This window comes from Ovis aries, chromosome 5, assembly GCF_016772045.2.
Source record: "Ovis aries strain OAR_USU_Benz2616 breed Rambouillet chromosome 5, ARS-UI_Ramb_v3.0, whole genome shotgun sequence".
NCBI classification, from domain to species: Eukaryota; Metazoa; Chordata; class Mammalia; order Artiodactyla; family Bovidae; genus Ovis; species Ovis aries.
In genome coordinates this window covers 18,893,047-18,914,731 of record NC_056058.1, presented here as the reverse complement: position 1 = coordinate 18,914,731, position 21,685 = coordinate 18,893,047, and the positions used below count along the sequence as shown (strand labels likewise).

Here is a 21,685-nt window from a genome sequence, read left to right as displayed (position 1 = left end):
ACCCTGTCAGATAATGCTTGTTTTAAAACCTTGATTTTTGTTCATCATGGATGGGGATCTTGGGGCATAGATTTTGGTTAAGAATATTATATTAAGATATTGTTTATCTTTTTTTTTCTTTTGGCCTCACCATGTGGCTTGCAGGATCTTAGTTCCCAGACCAGGGATCAAACCTGTCTCTCCCTGGCAGTGGAAGCACAGAGTCCTAACCACTGGACTGCTAGGCAAGTCCCTATAATGTTATACTGATGACTGAGTTTTATGGCATTCCTTTAAAATTTGTGCCTGAGGTGAGTACCTCGATTCCCTTACTCTATACCCCTGCCCTTGGTCCCAATAAAACTTTGTTGACAAAAAATGGGGTGCACAATAGCCAAATGGTAGAAACAACCCATGTGCCCATCAACAGATGAATGAACTAAATGTGGTCCATCTATACAGTCTAATATTATTCAGCCTCAAAAAGAAGGCAATTGTGACACACACATGAATGAACAACTGTGGATGAGTCTTGAGGATATTACGTTCAGTTAAGTAAGCCAGACTCAAAGGACGAATACAGTATGACTCGATTTATATGAGGTCCCTAAAGGATCAAATTCATAGAGACAAAAAGTCAATGGTGGGTGTCAGGAGATGGGGGTAGTTCGTGTTCCATTCCCAAGAGTTTACTCCGGGGATGATAGAAAAGATTTCGGTCTAGATCACGGTGATTGTTACCCAGCACTGTGCATGTATATCATGCCACCGACTGGTATACTTACAAATATCGAAATGATAAATATCGTGCATATTTTACCATTAAAAAAAAAAACCACAGTAGCCTAGGCAGTAGTTTGATTTAAAAATTAAATCTATAAAGTTGTTAATACATGTTGCATATATATGTGTATGTGTGTATAAAGTATTGCATTTGTTACCCCTTCCGGGTGTTTCACCTCCTCTACACTCCGCCCCCGCCGGTTGGTCCCTTCCGGAACTTCGGGCGCAGGGACCTCGCGTGGACACCAGGTGGCGCCGCCGCGCCTCGCAGCGCCCGGGACATTTCGCGCCCCCATGGTGGGCGGCGCGGAGGCGGCGCGATGCGTCAGCGGGACCGCAGGCCGGGGAGCTGGGGGAATCTAGCCTTAAGGCCGAGGCCAGACCCCAGGCTGGCGGGGGTGGGGGTGCAGCTGAGTCATACGGGAGCCCCCGATCGACCGTGGGAGCTAGTCCCACGCGGGCCTGCCCGCCTGGCTCGTGAACTGCTTTCCCAGGGAGATGGCGTGGTTGGCGGCTGTCCGAGCGCGCGGCCGCGCCTGGCGCACACGTGTAACTCCAGCACCAGCTAACTGGGGCCTTGAATTAGTGGAGGCCCCACCAAACCTCAGTTTACCCTTTTGCATCCTGCAGATAAGCATAGCCCATGCTTCCCGGGTTCTTGGGGATTCAATGAACCGTGATACGGAGAACCTGGGGCCAAGCGCGCGCTCCATACATTCAGCGCCCACTCCGGAGGGAATAAAAGCGGCCACCATCACAGTAAGCGCGCAAAGGTGGCAGCGCGTGGCTCACAGATGAACCGGCTCCCTTCGCCCTCTCTCGGGCTGGATTTCCCCCAACAGAGCCGCTGTGAGCAGGGGCAGTCAAACCTTGCAATGCCAGGCGCCTGCAGGGGGCGTGGAGCCTGCGAGGCCTAGCCACCTGCGCCTCCCACGCGCGCCCCACCCTGAAACTCGCGGGGTTGGAGAGGGGGCACCGGGTCTCGGCCCTGGGCTCTGCAGCCCCTGGTTCTGGGGAACTCGAGGCGACCTCCCAGACTACCAGGCGATATTTATCAAGTGTCTCTTGTGTACTCCACTTATTAGTTAATGTTTCCTGCAACCCAGTGAGGCCGGTGCGCATTGTCATAGGACGGGTGGGAACTCTGAGGCCGCTTTCGCAGCCTGCAATTTGGGGGATCTAGGCGGCCTCCTGCGACCACCACCGCGTGCTAGGCGCTTACTGTGCATCCCTCACTTTATTTAGGACTCTGCAATCTAATGAGGCCAACTTTGCATTCCCATTAGACAGATAAGGGCAGAAACGCCCAGAAAGTAAAGTCACCCAGGGGCTGGGGTCTCTGCAGCCTGGGGCTACCCCCCCCCCCCCCCCCCACCACCTAGGGATCGGGCTGCAGACTGGGCTCCCTCTCGGTGTAAAACTGCTGCAGAACCTGGAAAGACTCGGGCCGGGGACTCTCCGGGGACCGGGAGGGGATTCCAGGCCCCCCCCCTCGAAAGTCTGGGCCGCCTCGCGCGCTGGAAATCCCGCGCGCGCCCCGAAACGCGGCGCGGCTGCCGGGAAATAAGAGAAAACTTCTGCTTTTTTTTCTCTTTTCTGGCACTCAAGTTCCCCCCGGCTCCACCCCCACCCTCCCGGCGCCCTCCTCCCGGCTCTCGCCCCCACGTGGGGCACCCCCGCGCGGCGCCCCGCCCCCTCCCCGCCGCCGACCAACCGCAGCGCGAATTTCTCTCGCCTTTGTGTTTTGTCCAATCGGAGGGGCGAACGGGTCACTGGGGCCTCGCCCCCTAACCTCTTAGTCTATAAAAGGCTGTGCCTGCCGCCGCAAGCTCAGATCGCTGACGCCGAGCACTCGGATCTTTTGCAGTTGCTACTTGGATTATTCTTGCTGAGACACTTGCAATTTTTTCCGCCTTTTTTGGGGGTGGATTTCGCTGCCTTCCTAAGGTCTTGACGAACGCTTGGTCTCCGTGGGAAGGCTTTGGGCTTTCCAGCCTTGGATATTGCATTTTCTTCCTTGAACCTGTCGTGAGGCTGTTTTCCACTGTGGATTATAACTGCAACATGACACTGGAAGAGCTCGTGGCGTGCGACAACGCGGCGCAAAAGTAAGTAGTGGCGCCCCTGCCACCTGAGGTCAGGCTGGGCCGGGTGGGGAAGGGGCGCCCCGTGCCTGGCCTGATGCTGACCTCCGCTCTCCCTTGGCCCCAGGATGCAGACGGTGAGCGCCGCGGTGGAGGAGTTGCTGGTGGCCGCGCAGCGCCAGGACCGCCTCACCGTGGGGGTGTACGAGTCGGCCAAGCTGATGAATGTGTGAGTCAGACTCTGTCTCCCGGCTGGGCGCGGGTGGGGACCCTCTCCGCTCTGCAATCTCCCTCCTGCACTCCTGTCTTGCATGGGTCTGGGACACCCCCAAGTGTCCCCATTGTGGATTGGGGATCTTTCTGCCCTTTTTTTTTTTTTTGAGGCGTGGAGGCTGCAGTATGCTGGGGCTACATCACTTGCAAACAGTCGCCTGTTTATGTCCCTGACTTACCCCCCACCCACGCCCGGCCTTTGAACCGAGCGTCTTCTCCCCCACCCCAGCATCTGCTTGCAGATGCCATCCCCTGCACACCTGCAGTTGCTCTCTGCTTTTGCAAACTCCCCGCCGCACGAGAAGGGGGGCCCTTCCGAGTCCCCAGCTGACCCACCCATCCCCCTCTGGCCCCTCAGGGATCCTGATAGCGTGGTCCTGTGCCTCCTGGCCATCGACGAGGAAGAGGAGGACGACATCGCCCTGCAGATCCACTTTACGCTTATTCAGTCCTTCTGCTGCGACAACGACATCGACATCGTGCGGGTGTCGGGGATGCAGCGCCTGGCGCAGCTGCTGGGCGAGCCGGCCGAGACCCAGGGCACCACCGAGGCCCGGGACCTGCACTGTCTCCTGGTCACGGTGAGCAAACTGGGGCTCCGCCCTGCCCCACCCCCACCCGGCACCTGGGCCCGTGTTTGTCAACAAAGTGGAGCTGGCCGGTGTGCACCAGCTCAGCGTTCAGCCACGCTTGGCATGTCCCGTGGGCAACCTGCTAGCCTCCAGGCCTCTTCACCTAGCGAGTTATTTTGAGCCAGCCTGTTTTCCCCATGGGAGCCCTGGGAGAGGGACACTCCCCACCCACTCCTTGGGGCTCCTGCTGAACCCCCTCTTCTCGCCCTCCCACAGAACCCTCATACAGACACCTGGAAAAGCCACGGCCTGGTGGAGGTGGCCAGTTACTGCGAAGAAAGTAGGGGGAACAACCAGTGGGTTCCCTACATCTCCCTCCAGGAGCGCTGAGACCCCGCCGGGCATCGGAAACTCTTGCTGCCGAAAACACAAAACCACATAAATATTTGACCCCCCCTCCCTCCCAGAACAACCCCCCCAACAACCCAACCCGTGAGACCATCGGGGGCAGGATCGCTGGAGACTGAAGACAGGAGAGGGAGTGCGCGGCCGCCCCAGGGCGGGAAGCTTGGAGCCGGGGGCCAGCGGCGGCCACGGTGTGAGGAGAAGACAGGACCCGGGCCAGCAGGAGAGGGGACCCGGGAGCTCAGGCCTGGTGACAGAGCAGACGCAGGAGCCAGGGAGCTGCTTGCTTCCCCTACCAAGGAGGGCCTGGGCTCCACACTTCGGGGGTGGGGTGGGACTGACGACTGCAGCCCCCACCCTTCTTGAGACCCGAGCTGACATCTGCAAAAAAACGGGCCTTGGTTGGCCTAGGGTCGGCAGCCCGGCCCGGACAATAACTTTGGGACTTGGGAGCAGGGGCTCATGTTGCTCTGTACCCATGAACTCCCAGCTTGCAAACTCAGTATATTGACAATCTATTTTGTTACTTGCACTTGTTACTTGAACCACTGAAAGACAGAGGGGAAGCTTACAGATACATATATTTTTACTTCTACTATGATGCCTTGTAATAAATTTTTAAAGCTTCTGGGTTCTTGTGTATTTGCAGTCCCTGTGAGGGACCAGCCCCCACTACGCCCTCCCACCCCAGCAGTGTGCCCCTGCACCCCCTCCTGCAGGCTCACCAGGAAGTGTTACTTAAGTCCGAGTTAGCCGCTCCAGGCTCCTTGCAAAAACAGTGCCTCTTCTCTCTGCAGCCGGCGCCACCCAAGTCCAACAAATCTTTGCCTCTTTTTTTTCTTCTCCCCCCGTCCTGCCCCGTAGCAATTAAAAGACCGGTTTATTACGAAACCTGGCCGCCGTGTGGCTGCTGTTACTGGCGGTGCTGGAGCCAACCCCAGGTTCTGGGCACATGAAGACGCACCCCTGGGGGGCTGGCTGCAGCCCCTGCCTATTCAGCCGCCACCGCAGCGCAGCTCCAGAGAGGTCAAGGGGCCACCTGTGACCACACAGCGAGGTGGGCTTGGAGCTCAGAGCTGCCCCTGAGCTAGGGCCTAGCAGGAAGAACTTTGAGGATCTCCCAGAGGGCACCCCCCCACCCAAGCCTGCTCCATCCTAGGATGGGCCTCTTCACTCCACTGAAGAAAAAAAATTTTTTTTCATTCCTCAAACTTAAATCAACAAGCAGCAAAATACCCGAGGAAGTCGTGCTCCCGGCCCAGCTGGGCTTGGCACGCGGCTACGCTTTGCCTCTAAATCGAAACTGTGAGGCCTGGCCGTCCACCTCCTTGTTCTATCAAAGTCTCAAGTGGGTGACCCCCTGCGGCGGGGGTGGGGGGCGGTTAGGAGCGCAGCCCGGCTGGAACTCCGGCTTCAGTCTTCCTGCCCGGAGCCTGCGGTGTGGGCTCGCGACACCTGCGCAACATCCCCTCCCCTCAGCCCTGCACCTCGGGCCTGGGAACCAGGTGGGGGGGGGGCGACCCGACCCGGGGACCAGCCCAGGCCGCGCGACCTTTCCACGGAGCCCCACGTGGGCGCGCGAGGAAAACCCCGGCGGCCCCGGGGGAGTCACGGGGCTGGGGGGAGCCCCGCCGGGGGAGGATGGGGGAGCGAAAAGAGCAAGGGGAAGTCCCAGAGAGGGAGGTGGGGGCGGGGCGGGGATCCCTCCTGGAGGGGAGATCTGGGGGGTAGAGGAGACGCCTAAGCAGCCCGGAGGGAGATAAGCAGCCCTGAGGGAGTAAGGACACCCCCACCCAGCACAGGGGAGGGGGCGGAATCCCAGTAGGGGGTGGGGGAAGGGAGGTGCTAAGAGGAGATACCCGGCTCTCGAGGAGGCAGAACAAGAGGGCTGCGGTGGGTAGCCTACGGGAGAGGAGGGGGGTCCAACGGGCCTAAGGGGGGTTGAAAAGAATCCCTGTAGGGGGTTGGGGGAGGGGAGGTTCTGTAAGTGGAGAGACCGGAGCCCTGGGGGGTAGAGGTGGGAATTTGAAGAGAAAGGGGTGTGGGGCGAGGGGGCACCCAGAGCGGGAGGGGGAGAAGGGCCAAGGAATCCCTGTAGTGGGTGGGGGCGCGAAGTGAGAGAGAAGACTCGAGCGGGGGGAGGAGGAGCCGACAGTCCGAGGGGAGAGGGGAGGGGGTTCCTGCTGAAGTTGGGAGGTGAAGGGACTGAAGGCCCGCGTGATGGAGGTGGCCTGTGAAGGGGTGAGGGGGGGATGAGGAGAAGGATCCCTGAGATAGGGCCCAGAGACGGGAGAGGGGGCAGAGGCCGAGACCTCAGAGTGGGGGCGGGGCGCGGCGCGATGCGGAAGAGCTAAGGAGGGGGGGGTTCATTGTCCCAGAGCTGACCTGGAGATCCCCCAGTCGGGTCAGCTTGTGGGAAAGCTCCCGCTGGCTCCGCCCGTGGGTGTGGGCCGCTCTGTCCCCGTCCTGACCTTGGCCACACAGAAGGGCCGTATGGCCTCTGACCCTCTCCTCCCTAAGTCTCCTGTGCAGTGGGGACACGATCCCAGGCCCCTGGGCTCCAGGGAGACACAGGGCATGGGTAGGACCTCAGCTTTGTGACCCTGAGCTGGTACCTTAACTTCTCTGTGCCTTTAAAGTTTCCCTTTCTGAAAAGGGGGAATAATAATGCTACCTGCCTGCCTCATAAATTGCTGAGGTTAAACGAAATATATATTCCTCAGATTAGCTTCCCTGACACAAAATGTATTAAAAGGATTACCCATTATTACGACGAGGGCTGTTATCAGCACTGTTGTTATGTTCCCTGCATTTCCAGAATCGTCTCCTTTAATCCTCGCGCAGCCATCCTGTGAATTAGCAGAGCCGAGACTAGGGTGAGGCGAGCGGCACACACTTTCCGTGCAAAAGTTAAGGCAGCAAGCGCCCAAAAACTCAGTCGGCAAGATAAAGAATATTTTCAAGCCATGTATTTTTAACTCGGATGCAAACATTAAAAGAGAGAGAGAAAATCCCTTGGGGACCAAAACCTGTAAATCATGAGAGGATTAGCTGATTTGTCCCTCTGCTTCTCCCCGTGCAGCGTTCCTGACCCGGTTTGATTTAAACTTCGGATATTTGGCTCTTTGCAGGCGAAGTACCAAAGGCTCGTAGGGGGCGTGGCTTTTCACATGGGCGTGACCGAGGAGAGGCGAACCGAGGCTTTGAACTCGGCTGCCACTGCGCGAGCACGGGAACGTTCGAGGTCATGGCTCTTACTTTCTCACACTAGTTCTCCCATTATTATTACTACTATTGCTCCTGCTGTCGTTAAAAAAACCATTGAGTCTTCCTGACGGAACCCGGAACCCAAAGGCTGTTCCGCGGAGTTAACAGCAGCTCGTTGATTCAGTCTTCTCTGCATGCAAACACCCTTAAACTTGACCACTGTCCACTGAGGACGATACTGTTGTTCCATCTTCCAGAAGAGAAGCCTGAGGCCCAGAGTGGAGGAGCCCGGGCTTGGCCAAGAGTCTTAAAAACCCAGGGGTACAGGGATCGGGCAGGTTGCTCCCCAATACACTCCTGCCCCCACCAGATTTCAGGGTGGAGTGGCCATAGGTCACCAAGGCTTGGCCACTACTGCAGGTACCCCCTCGCTGAGGCTGCCACTGCTGAGGGCTGTGTTCCAGGAGCCAGAGGGTACAGGCCAGCACTCTTTCTCAGGTGGGTACATGCCTGACTGGGGTGCACGCTCCTCTCAGGGTACCCACACTCGCACACACATTAGCTGTCATCTCCATCCTCCTCCAGACCTGACAATCACGAATCCACTCTTTTATCTCTGGATTTCCTTGTTCTGGACGTTTCGTAGAAATGGAATCACATGTTCTACGGCCTTCTGTGTCTTACTTTTCTCACCTGCATTGTATCTGGGGACTCATCCGTTTTGCAGGGTGTGTGTCCCTGCCAAAGTTTGAACTTGTATTGCCTGCCCTGTGTCCCTGGGACCCCAGCAGCACTAGCACCTCCCTGAAGCCCAGAATCTGCAGAGGCGTCCCACCCCACCCCTGGCCTGCGTCATTGCACACCCACCCTAGGTCCAGTGGCTGCTTGCACACCTGGCCCTCTAACCTCTGCCCAGAACCCTTTGTCCTTCCCTTTCTGCAAGCTAACACCCACACACCCCCTTGTCCTCACCTCACCTGCCTCCTCCTCAGGGAAGCCCTCCAGGCAGGCAGGACCCCGATAGCCTATCTCCTGGCTCCATCTGCTTCCCCTACCTCACCCCTGTCTTGGAGGGTTTGGAAGGACACTTCATCCTGCCACCCGCCCTGTGCCTTAACTGTCTCCTGGGTTAGGCTTCAGATTCAACTGGGCTGGGTGTGTGTGTTAGTCACTTAGTCATGTCCAACACTGTGATCCCATGGACTGTAGCCCGCCAGGCTCCTCTGTCCGTGGAATTCTCCAGGCAAGAATACTGGAGTGGGTTGCCATTTCCTCCTCCAAGGGATCTTCCCCACCCAGGGATCAAACCCGGGTCTCCTGCATTATGGGCAGATTCTTTACCATCTGTGTTTTTCTCACCTCTCTCCTCCCTCCACCCCCACCAGGCCCCTCATGGCCAAACCCCTTGTGGTACCCTCAGTGCTCCTGGCATGAAGATTCAAGGCCAAATCTGGACACATGAATAACCAGAGATTGACCCATCGGTCATCTGGGTGACCTAGGACAGACTGTTTTGTCCCTAAAGAACACACACACTGACCTGCCAAGGGCTGGGGCCTAGCCAGACACAGTGACACTACCTCATCAGGGAAGCTGGAACACTGTGGAGGCCACGCCCTTGGGGAAATTGCTTCTCCGCTTTGGGCTCAGTTTCCTTATCTGTACAATGGGCACATGAATAGGAGTGCCCATCTCTGGGGCGTCGTGAGCATTACATGAGTGAAAATATGCAAGGCATTTAGAGCAGCCGGGAGAGACTTCCAGGAGAGCTGGTTGGTATGTGACTATTTATCTGATTCTTTCTACCTGTGCTGGGCCTCTGCCTCTCAGTCTCCCTGTGAGTCAAGATCCCTCTCTGAAACTTCGTGGCTACGAATCTAGGTGGTTGGATCTGTGTCACTAACATGGGGTCCTTGAAGTTCACGTGCGCAAGTGGCCAGGCCTTGCCATCTTGCAGTCCTAAAAGTGTGTTCAAATGTTGCTCCCAGGGTCAAGCCCTGTCCCCTGGCCTCTGCAAACCCCCAGCAAGTACTTCCTAGGTCCTCCCCTTGGCCCATGGTCCCTGTCTGGTGTGTTCCCCCTCTAACCCCACACTGCCTCACCTGCTCCTTTTTTTCTCTCCTGACCCCAGTACCCAGGCAGAGGGTGTGGCCTCCTTATTAGATTATCCCGGTGGCAGTAGTTCCTTGGGCACAGGGAGTGGGGAGCGTTGGAGGAGCCTGGCCTTGTCTGCTGGAAGGGAAAGTCTGGGAATGATGTCCCCTCCCCAACAGTTACACACCAAGGAGTCTGGGAGACCTGCAGGCTGCAGGCCCCAGACCCACCCTCCAGTGTAGAGAGGGGGGCTCCAGGTAGACAAGTTCACCATCACCCACAGCCTTGCAGATGGGTACCCAGGGACCGAGGGTGATCGCCTGCAGAGACCCAGAGTGACACACAGCCTGAGCGACACCCCCATCCCTAGGATGCCCGGGGATTAGCACGTGCATGCAAACACATACACACATAGAGCAACTCCATCTGAAGAGGGCGGGGGTCAGTCTGCAGTCTCTCCCTATTCTTTCCTGCTTCCTTGTTCTTCCTCGTTCCCACCCATCCCCTGCTCCCGGGTGCCAGGTTCCCAAGCTCCGCAGCTGCTCTGGGATGGAGTGGGGTGAGGGGCGTCGCGGAGGAGCCTAGGACCTTCCTGCACACGTGTGCGCGCCTGCCCCAGGCGTGAGCGAGCAATTGCCTGTGTGCAGGCGCGGGATGGGGTTTGTACCAACGCGTACACAGCAGGCGCACCAGAAGTGCCTTTGGGTCCGCTGGCAGGGCAGAAGGGCAGAGTTCAGGCCCGAGGGGGAAGGGCAATCGCAGAGCTCGGGATTCGAATCTCGTTTTGGCGGTTAACCAGCTACCAGTGTACGCAAGCTTGACTCAGTTTCCCCCTCCGCAAAAGGGAAAGTCTAACCACCCTCCCACGTAGCGAGGCGAAACAGATCATACACCAGAGCGCTGGGCAGGGAGAACGCTTATTACCCCGTCCCTCCACCCCGCCCTCCCGCCAGACACTGGGCGGGGGGCGCTGACCCAGGCCCCAGACGCCCCTCCCTTCCCAGCAGGCAGGAGTCCCGGCTTCCTCGATCCTTAAATTGGATAATTGGAGACAGAGGCGGGTGTGTGTGAGACAGAAATTCCCGAGTGGGCGAAATGCAGAGACCTGTCCCCCGAGTTTCCCCACGTCCCGACCCTCACCAGCGCCCCGCGGGCGCGTCCTGGGCGCGCAGCCTCAGCGCCCGCCGCCGACCCCCTCCTGTCCCCCGCGGTGCCAGCCTCCCTGTGGTGCCTGCCAGGCGCGGTGTCTGCGGCTGCCCCGGCGTGGAGGGGGTGTCCAGGCCGGCGGCGGCCCCAGCGGCGTCTCCCCCCTCAGGCCCTGGCGGCCGGCGGCCGGGCCGAGGGCGGGGCGTCTGCACAGACCCTCCTTTTGTGAGCGGCGCCTTCTCCCGGCGGCCTGGCGCGCAGGGCCCGGGCACCGCGCCAGCCCCGGAATAGCCTCCCTGCCCCGCCGGCCGCCCCACGCCCCGCCGGAGCCGCCTGACCTGCCGGGCCAGGCGCGGGGGTGGGGAGCCGGCCGCGGAGGCGCGGGGCTGCGCGCGTGAGGCCTGCCTTGCGAAGCTCCTCTCGGCTGCAGACGCCCACGGGGATCAGCCTCGGTCCGATCTGCGGGCAGGGCCTTCCGTGGGCAGCCCCCTCTCCTCCCTGCAAATGCTACTGTGGGCGGTCCTCCTTCTGAGCGCAAGGCTTACTGCGTGCGGGCACCCACCTGCCTGCAAACACCTGCGGAGAGGACCGCCCTCCGTGCGTGCGTCGCCCACGGTGTGCAGACACTGACGTTAAACAGCACTGTATGTGGCACCTGAGTGCGTGCCTGCACCCACTGTGCACAGGCACTGACAGGCTCACCAATGCCTATCAGCAGGCACTGAGACGACTGCCCTCCAACACCCGCGTCTGTGCAGGCCCCAGGAGCAGATGGAAACTCTCCTGTCGCATAGCTTCACAGGCAAGCACCACGAGAGGGCCCCAAGACTGCAAACTTCCCCAGGTCAAACGTTCTCTGTACAGACCTCTGACCCCAGGCGGATTTGGGGTGGGGGCCACCCCCTGAGAGCTGGGACCTTCTGCAAGGGGCCCCTGAGTGTGCCTCAGTTTCCCCTCCAGAGTTTCTACTGGTTCTGGCTGTGAGGGGCTCCAAAGGAGGGAGAGGAAGCCAGCTGCACAACCCCCCTCCACCTGTGGGTCTGGGCAGTGGACACAGGCAGGCAAGGCTGGGGGCAGGGCCTCTCTCTCCATCAGCTTCCTGGAAGCCCAGGGGGCAGGTGCAAAGGCAGGCAGGCTCCACAGGCAGCTCGCCAGCGGGTGGCTTCCCTGAAACTGGGCACAGCAGCTGGGAGAGGTTTCCGGGCCCGCCCAGCTCCACCTGGCCCCGGGCACTCTCGGCAGATGGGTGGGGCCGGCAGGCAGTGCCAAGGAGGAGCCTGGCTTGGCCTGCACATGCCTGCACGGGAGCCACTGGGGACGCTCAGACACACACACACACACGTCCCTGCATGTGTGAACCCTGCAGCCCACGGGCCAACATGCGTGCTGTGCACACTCACAGGCTTGCATTCACTTGTGGGTTGTATGCTAACCACAAGACACAGGCGTTGACCCCCGAGTATGTGTTCGGCCTTAGGCTCCTGTGTGTCTCCAGTGTCAGTTGTGTGACTCTGGCTAAGTATTTGTGGAGTGAACCATAGTAAGTGGAAACATCATTATGCAATGATGTACCAAGTATTCATCAAGTGCTGGGCACCTGTACCTCCCGGAACAACAGGAAGATCCGTGGACTGACATTCCATACATGTATGCAGGGTATGAACAAGTTCACACTTGTGCACACTTGGGGGTACCATGCACATGGATCAGGAAACACCTGCTGCTTCTGCTGCTAAGTCGCTTCAGTCGTGTCCGACTCTGTGCAACCCAATAGACGGCAGCCCACCAGGCTCCCCTGTCCCTGGGATTCTCCAAGCAAGAACACTGGAATGGGTTGCCATTTCCTTCTCCAATGCATGAAAGTGAAAAGTAAAAGTGAAGTCACTCAGTTGTGTCCGACTCTTTGCGACCCCATGGACTGCAGCCCACCAGGCTCCTCCGTCCATGGGATCTTCCAGGCAAGAGTACTGGAGTGGGGTGCCATTGCCTTCTCCGAGGCAACACCTCAGGGCCACCTTAATTCATTCACCTGCAGAAACCAGAGTCAGGTATGCAAACACTGGCCTTGCAGAGAAATACTTTCCTGGGCACAGAATTTCCCCTCTTCTCTGCCTGAAATCTGCTTGTGTTCTCCATCTGCCAGCCTGCTCCGGACTTGCCCTCCCGAGGCCCTTGGGTGTCCACACCTGGGTTTGGAGGGGCTCTTCTGGGCATGATGAACCCTGCCCCTGACCTTATGAACATCTAGTACCACGTGGCACTGCAGCCTGGATTTCCACTCTTTGAAATTCTTCTTAGTCTTAGGTTATGTCTGCAGAAGCCTCCAGAAAAAGTCAGAGTTGGCAGGGTCTGAGCTGTGAGGAGTTAGGGGAGCTTGGAGAGGTGGCTCCTGGATCCCCCCAGAAACCATCCTTCCATTTTTCAGCTTGGCAAACTGAGGCCCAGAGGGGAGGGGGAACTGTGAGAAGTGGATGCTGCCAGGCCCCTCTTGCCCCTCTTTCAGCCCAAACAGTAGGTTCCCACGGCCAGCAGCCAGGGTGGGGACAGGAAGGTGGGGGACCATGCGGGGGAGGTGGGGAGGAAGCCTGGGGGGAGATGGCCTGTCTGCGTCCTGGAGACAGAGAGTGAAGCTGGCGGCCCAGAAATGCCCACCTCAGCAGACAGACAGACACACGGTGACAGAGACCCAATCTGGGACACACAGACATGCGTCCCCTTCCTGTCTTGGTTCAGAGGCTTCCTCCCCAGGCTCCAGATGGGGCTCCTGGGGTGCCTGCCCTGCCAGTGTGTGTGCGTGTGTATGTGTGTTTAGGTGACATGCATGTGTATGTTTTTGTGTGTATGAGTATACATGTGGTTTTTTGTGTGTAATTGTGTATGTGGGCACTTGTGTAGCTGTGTGTGCGTGTTTTTGTGGGTGCCCGTGTGTGCATTTGTATGAACACCCGTGTGCTTCTATGTGTATTTATAAGTGTGCATGCATGTGTTTGTGTGGATGTGTTTTGTGTGTGCTTCTATGCCCATGTATATTTTGGGGGGTCACATCTTGCAACTTATGTAATCTTTGTTCCCCACCCGCAGCCCCTGCAGTGCTCAGAGCCCTAACCACTGGACTGCCAGGGAAGTCCGTATGCATATGTATTTTTGTATGTATGGCCACACACGTGCTTTTGTGCTCGTGTTTGTGTGTTGTGCATGTGCTCACAGATGTGTGTGTGTGTTGGGAGAGGGAGGCTCCAGTGCTCCAGGTGTCCCAAAGACCCAAGCTTCATATTCGGGGATCTAGGGCTTGAGGCCACTTGCACACGCACAGACACAAGCAGCAACAACAAGGGCAATAATAGTAACAGCTGGCATCTACCGTTGCTTTACTAAGTACTGGGCACTTTTCTAAACACCTGACTTTCAGGACTTCCCTGGTGGTCCAGTGGTTAGGACTCTGACTTCCAATGCAGGATGCCACAAGGGCCAAAACACATAAGACAGAAGCAATATTGTAACAAGTTCAATAAAGACTTTAAAAATAGTCCATTAAAAAAATACCTTTAAAAAAGAATCTAACTTTTTTTTTGAAGCCAAGTGTATAGAAGTCTAATTGGTAAAGGGTAAGTTTATACTTTTTAGGTGTGTGATTTGGTGAGTGTGGACAAAAGGATACAGTTGTATAACCCTTATATAATCAAGGCTGAGAGCAGGCCACCACTGCAGACTTCCCTTCCTGTGCTTTGCATAGTCCACCCCTCCCCCACAACCAGCTCCTGCCACCACCCATCTCCCCTGTCCCTAGGCTTCAGCCTTTTTCAGGAAGTCACATACACAGGATCACACAGTATCCAGCTTTCTGAGTCTGGCCCTTGAACTTAGCACAGGGCAGCTGAGACCCATCACGTTGCCGCCTGTGTAAGCAGTTTGTCCCCTTAAAAAAAAATTACCATTCAGATGCCATGAAATTCACCCCTTTGAAGGGTATAATTCAGTGGCTTCTAGTGGATTCAGACTTGTGCAACCATCATCTCTAACTCCAAAATATTTTTGTCACCCCCTAGGACCAGCCGGGCCCCACAAGCAGGCACTCCCTAGGCCTCCCTGCCACCCCTGACAACAAGGAACCCACTCTCTGCGTCTGTGGATTGGCCTGTTCTGGACATTTCCTATCAATAGGATCGCATCCTGTGTGGCCTTCTGTGTCTGCTTCTCTTACTGAGGGTCAATATTTCAAAGTCAGTTTGTTTTATTGCTGGCTAGTATTGTATGTATGGCCTGACCTGTTTACCTGTTCACTTGGGACAGATAACTGGGGTTGTTTACAATTGCTGGTGATAAAGAATAAAGCTGCTAGTGGGGTCTTGGTGTGGACCCAAGTAATCATTTCTCTTGGATATACCCAGGAGTGGAGTCACTGGGCCCCCTCTCATGGGTAAACACCTCACATTTATTAATTTATTCCCCATAATATAGGAAGTGAGAACTATTATTGATCCATCTCATATATAAGGGAAGTGAACGCTTCCACAGATCTCTCACACTTGCACTCGAATGCGTGCACACACACACACACACACATCTGCTGGCTGGGATCTTGCCTCCAGCACCCACTGGAGACCCGCCAGGTCCCACGCACATGTCCAGGGCTCCCCACGGCGCACACAGCACGCAGCGCGGTTGTCACGCCCTACACCCCCAGAACAGACGCCGGTGGGGCCTGCAGACACAGACGTGCTGCAGACACACTGCGATTTGTTCATCTTTCCAGCCAACCCGTCTAGTCCTGACAGTAATTAGCTCCCAGACTGGCGCGGAGACGGTGAACAGGCTCAGAGTCATCGCGGCGGCCCCACGCCCACAGGCCACCGGCACTCGGCAGTGAGTGTGTGTCAGGCTGGGCCCCGACCTCCCCACCCCAGATAACACAGACAGGCCCTGGTGGGTATGAGATGGATTATATTATGTATGAGATGGATCCCAGGCGAGGGATTACCATCCACTCCCTAGAGCTAGCCGGGTTCCCGCACGCAGGCAGGCCTACTGTGCCTTCCACACGAGATCATGCCCATGAACTTGTGCACGCCCGCACCCCGCAAGCGCGCGTCCCTGCGGGCGCCCGGGCACTCCGCGCTCCGGGAGCGTGCACTCGCGCTCCCCGAGCGTGCACTCGCGCTCCCCGGACTCGCGTTGGCAGTGGTAGGGGTGGCGGAATGGGAGGGGCCCAGCAGGATCACGCCGCGCCCCGCCCCGCTGCCCGGGCCGGAAGACCTGCGGCGGCAGCCGGCGCTGGCGTCACGGGTTTCCACTGGGGCCTCCGCGCGGGGGCCGGGATTCCCTGGCGCAGAAATGCCTGTGACGGCGGCGCCGGCCTGCGTCGGCCGCGCGGGGAGGCTGGACCCGGCTGGGATGACATCAGCCCCAGCGTTTGTGGAGCCGGCCTGGGAGGGGAGGGGGAACCGGAGAAATGAAAGTGACACCGTGCGCTGCGCCTGGCTCCGACCGGCCCTGAGCGCGACCAAGGTCCCCACTTCACAGATGCGGAAACTGAGGTCCGCGGGCCCTCATCTGAGACTTGTCTGCCTGGGGCATAGGCCGTGGCTCAGTCCGGAGTGAGGGGCCGGGGCTGGAAGACCCCTTTGCCCAGCGCCATTTGGGGTCCGGATCCCCCAACTGCTTGTCTCCCTCTCTTTTCTGCAGCAAGCGGGCTCAGAGAGGCCTGGGTTATCCTGGCGCCACCCAAGTCTGGCAGTCAAGCCAGATGTGTCCACGCTGTTGGTCTCTCTCCAGTCCTGGCCCCTGCGGTGGCCAGAGGCGGTGCCCGCGTCTGAGCCCGGGCGCCCCAGCTGGTCGGCGGGGTGTGCCCACCGGCTGGCTGCCTCTGCTGAGGACAGGACGAATGGACTCTAAAAATAGCCTGGGAGGAGGCGAGGGCTATTTTTAGCCTACGTGGCTCGGGCCCTCCCAGTTCCCGGGTCAGCAGCCTTCGGGCCAGGGCAGTGAGGAGAGGGAGGGGACTCCAGTTTCCAGGGTCCCTACGGCTCCTGGGCATCCCGACCCCGCTAAGTCTCTTGATCGGCCTACCAGGGAAGACCCTTCTGCGTACAGCCAGTCCTATATGTACCGGGTGGGAAGAAATTGGACCTGCAGCGGGGTGGGAGAGGGGGAGGGGGGGGGGGGGAGAGGGGGGTTAGCGGGGAGGGGTTGCCCGAGGCCACCTTTCTTGAAGCCCCACCCCCTTCTCGAGCCGCCCTGGCCTTTTGTTAGGCGAGGAGGCTGCTTTCTATTTTGGGAAGGTGTTGGAATAAATTCCCCGGCTAAAAATAGCCGGTTTGGGGATTCCTCCACCCAGGCTAGCCGCCCCGCCTCTCCTCCTCCTCTTCCTCCTCCTGGCTGACCCAAGGCTCGCCTGGATTTTAAAGGGCAGACGGGGACACACGGCCCGCAGGAATGTGTGTGTGTGTTGGGGGCAGGGGATCCTCCCTTGGGACAAACCTGGATTGGAGAGGACCCTCCTTCCACCACCCCACACCTCCGTTTCCTGGTTGTAGGGGAGGGGCCTCTCAAGGGCGTTCCCACGTTCCAGGTGAGCCAGACGTTCAGGACTCTCGGAATCTATGACATCCCACATCTGAATCTCATCTCCAGGACAGGGTGGGGCTCCCCACACTCACCTTTCACCTCCTCTCAGGGTTGTGACGTGTCTGCTCTGCTGAGAATAGGTCTTGATCTCCACACTCTGGCAGGGGGACTTTCATGTCCCCAAGAGGAATATCTGCTTGGGGAGTGCACACCGAGGTACAGAGGACCCAGGGCATGAGTGGGCCCCATCTAAGGCTCCTTTCCTGATAGTTTTACTCTCTCCAGCTTAACCGCTGGGCAACCTTGGAGTAGTGACTTTACCTCTCTGTGCTTCAGTTGCCTCCTTCAGGGAAACAGGGTAATAACCACAATAGAGTTATTGTAAAAACGTGAGTGAAGAGATGAAAGAGCGTAGAACAGTCCTGGCAGGTGATAGAGAGGGTGGCCCCAGAAAGGATGCAGTGATGGGATGGCTGGAGCCAACAGGAACATTTTGGGTTCTGGCTGGTTCACAGTCCTTGAGGGTCTCAGGAGTGACCCCATGCTACAGATCAGGAAACTGAGGCCCTGGGATCATTTCAGGGGCCAAGGGTCTCATGACTGGTGATACATGGGAGGCCAGAGAGGTGTCCTGATGCTCTGGGCTTTGACCTAGACCTTATTCCAAAGCTGCCTTTTGCATTTTTTCATCTGTTCCATCTCTCACTCAGCAAATACTTGTTGGGCATTGTAGGAGTTTCCTATTGCTACTGTAGTGTCATCACAAACAACATAGATTTATTCTCTTAAAGTCCTGGAGGTCAGGAGTTGGAAGTCCCTCTTACTCGACTAAAATCAAGGTTTCCGCAAGGCCAGCCACATGTATTCTGGAGGCTTTCAGGCAGAATCCATTTTTCTTGACTTTTCCAGCTTCTAGAGAGGGTCCCATCCCTCCGTTCATGGCCCTGGATCACATGCTCTTTCTGTTGCTTCAGGCATCTCATCACCTCTGAGTCGCCTGCCTCTATTTCACTTTCTCTCGTAAGGACTTCATGATGACTTGGGCTCCTCCAGGGAATCCAGGATCATTCCCATCTCAAAGAATCTTTAATTTAATCCCATCAGCAAAGTCTGGAAAATAGTCTGGCAATAGAATGGGACATCTTTGCAGAGAGGGGCTTATTCAGCCTATTACAATTATCTGTCTTTGGCCAGACCCTGCTGGGTGCTGGACAATGAGACACAAAAGCTGGCAGGTGCTTGCCCTCGTGGTTCACCAGGACCCATGGCAACATCCATCAGGTGGTCACAATGATGAACACGTGATTATAAATAGGCTTGCCAGATAAAATACAAGACACTTGGTTAAATTTGACATTATGGATAAGCAACATTTTTTTCATATAATACTAGTATATTTAATATAGTACTTGGGACATACAGGTAAAATAATTTTTAAAAAAGTATATATGTATTTCTCATTTAATATCTGAGTCATAAAAAAATAACTGTATAGTATTCTCATGGGTGATTAGACCACAAGCCCCATCAGGGAAGGGTCTTAAGGGTAACAAATAATGCAATATGTGTGTTAGAATGACAGTGACCTGGGTGTGGAGAAAGAGGCTAGGTACAGACACAAGTTTCGCACCAAGGAGCTCACTTACTGGTTTTCCAGAGGTTTCTTACACCACTGCCCAGCCACGGGGTGGCCGGGCCCTGTGCTGAAGCTCCGCCCCTTGAGCCTGTTCAGGCGCGTCCTCGCTGAGAGGCTTGGCCAATCAGAAGGCTAATCTTAAGGTCAGGGTCTGAGGATGCGCGTGCCCCCTAACTCTGGTGCCTTCTGCGCAGCCTCGAAGGGGTGGGGCGTGGAGCGAGGCGGGGTTTCGCTCTGGCTTCCCGCGAAACTGGCGCTGGCAGACAACGTGGGTTCAATTTTGGAGGGGAGCAAGAGCTGCTCGATCCTGGGGCGATGGTCCGCAGTGGCCCCTCCCAGGCCTCAGGCCGGAGGGCTCGGCCCGTCAGGACGGTCGGCTGTCCCCCAGGCCCAGGAAGCAGGGCGAAGGCAAAGTGCCCCTTCTGAGAAGAGGCCGGGTCCGCCTATGCGGCTGCCCATCTTCGGAGAAATGGGCAGGAAATGGAGAGGAAGTGGCGTCGGGCCAAGGGGGCCTAGGTGCTGGGATGGAAGGAGGAGCTGCCTGAAGTCACCCTCCCTGACCTTCGCCCTCGATCACAGCGGCCATCACAGCGGGCGATCTCCTATGTTTATTTCTTACTTTTCCTGTAGTGCTGGGTTATACTTGCAGGCCTCTTGCGTCTGTCCGAAAGAGGGGAGTCTGGCAGGGGAGATAAGGCCCAGGAACAGAGAAGTGCCCCCGGGACTTAAAAGAGACAGTGATCACGTAGTTGATACTGACCTGGGTCCTGGGACTCTTTGGGTCGATAGAAATTGATAAGAGGCCAGAGGAGGAATTCAGGCAAGGCTTCATTGAGGCTTGTGCGGCAGCCCCAGGGAGGGAGAATAAGTAGTAGTTCCTTTGCAGGATCCCCGAGGGCTGAACTGGTCCCTCAAATGGGGAGAAGGTAGGGGTGGATGCAGGAGGTGTGACTTAGGTGGCCTGCCCACCCCCTTGGTGGTGCTGTGTGTGGGGATCCTGAACAGGACCCCCTTTTCTCTAGCACCTCAGAAGTGGCAGTTGGGTTTTGGCCTTTTTGTACCTTTTTGTTCCTAATATGCCCAGCTGCACATGTGTGCAGTTGATTTTTAGTCCGGCGACAGTTTTCCAGGTTCAAATCACAGATCCCTGCCTGTCTTGTTTGTCCCACAAGCCAGTGGGATATCAATGGCATTACAGCATCTTAAACTGTCAGCCAGAAGTTCTACGTGTTGGAGGCTTACTATGTACTTTACACGTATTAAATATCTTCATAACAACCTCCATGCTATTAATTATCCTAGTTTTTCAGGCAGGGAAATGGAGACTCAAGAGAACTGAGCTGCTGAAGTCCTGCAGCTAACCTGGTGGTGGAACCTGCCCTGCCTGTTTGTTTTTCGTCTCAGGGCACTGCTTCTGGTTGGACTGCTCTCCGAGGCTGTGCAGACCCATTGCCCAGCTGTGCCCCTGTCCCCACCCTCCTGAACAGTCACAACAGTTACAGGAAGATACTGGGTTCCAGGATCTTGGGCCCTCCGGATCTGAGGTTCCCTCTGAAGTCACAGAACCTCCAGGAGCCCACAGAGGGAATGTCTCAAAGTGTGCTGGCCAGGAAGGAGACCAGACACGCAGGGCACTTCCTCTCTGCTCCAAAGGTGGCCAGGATGAGGCTGGCAGAGGGTCAAGGGAAACAGGAGTGTTGGGGGAAGGGGGGCTTCCACTACTTCCTCCCAGTGGAAGGATGATGCTGGGAGAGTAGTTGCTTGACCCAAGGCTCAAGCTTTGTCTTTCTTTCACCCCTAAGCCTTGCACCAGATGGGGGACTGCAATTCTGACCCCAGACAGTGTGCCCAGACTCTCCTATGAAACTTTGAGCCCCTGGTCTGAGAATTCCTCTTCTCTGGGGCAGCTGCATTTGGCTTTGAGCTTCCTTTGAGCATGGGGACGTGAGCGTTTGCCAGACTCATCTAGATTCTCCTGATAACGTGGGGAGTGGGTTGGGGGCTGTGAACGCAGAGTTTTCCCCTAATGTTCTGTCGAGTGGAAACTCCCCCTTCTGCTTATAGCTGATCTCCTACTTAGGACTGGAAGCTCTTGAAGAGGGTGTCTCACACGTGCTTGTGCTTAACCTGTGGTAATACGTTTTCTCTATAATAGGCGAGTTAACAGGAATCACTGACACAGGCTATGGAAACCTGATGTATAAGAAAGATGGGACCCTAAACACCTGCCGGTTGGCCCAGCTGCCACACCACCACTTCGCTTAGATGCGAGACGCAGACTGCGTTCTGACCACGGGGAAAATGCCTTTGTCCGCCGTGGGTTTGGAATTCTTCCCGGAGTGATAAATTCTAGTGAGAAAGAGCCCTACGTTCCTAGAGCTGGCTCTCCAGTGAGGCCTTGCATCATTCTTTCCACTGTAAACTGTACGGCTGGCTTCTCCTGATCAGCCACACGTGTACCGCAGAAGGGCTGGGCCTGACGTGGCCACCCAGGGGCATCACCGTCGTCCTGGAGGTTTTGCTGCCGCCTCCAAAGGCCCCAGTCATGTGGGACGCTGGTCCCTCATCTCTTGGGCGCTCTGGGTGCGGAAACTGCATCCTGAGCCACCTCATTGGCTGCCTGGGCTGTAGCACGGACCACTCAGCAGGGCTGGGAACCGGCGAGGGGCCGGGCTTCGGAGGCGGGACCACCACAGGGGGAGGGGCTTGAGGCTGGCCGCGAGTCAAAGGCGGAAGTGCAGATAAACAGGATTCGAGTCATCGCTTAGATAAGCACTTTTGCTTCTGCACCACAACCTCCTGGAAGGCTTGCTTACCCTTTCCTAAGCACAAAAACAAACTTTCTAATCATAAGTAACATGCGTGCGACGTGAAGTCTGGCTGGTAGGACTTGTTATCTTTCTCTCATTGATGTCAACCAGTTTCCAAAAGTCTCTCAAGTA

At 56.9% G+C, this 21,685-nt stretch overlaps 1 protein-coding gene across 1 annotated transcript; it reads left to right on the top strand.

Moving 5' to 3' along the window:
* Positions 1-2,594: 2,594 nt before the first annotated feature.
* GADD45B (growth arrest and DNA damage inducible beta) lies at positions 2,595-4,724 on the top strand. Its single transcript, XM_004008628.5, has 4 exons — positions 2,595-2,870; positions 2,974-3,075; positions 3,478-3,700; positions 3,968-4,724. Exons 1-4 carry the CDS (start codon positions 2,827-2,829, stop codon positions 4,079-4,081), a joined length of 483 nt encoding a protein of 160 aa, XP_004008677.1. The 5' UTR covers positions 2,595-2,826; the 3' UTR covers positions 4,082-4,724.
* Positions 4,725-21,685: the final 16,961 nt, after the last annotated feature.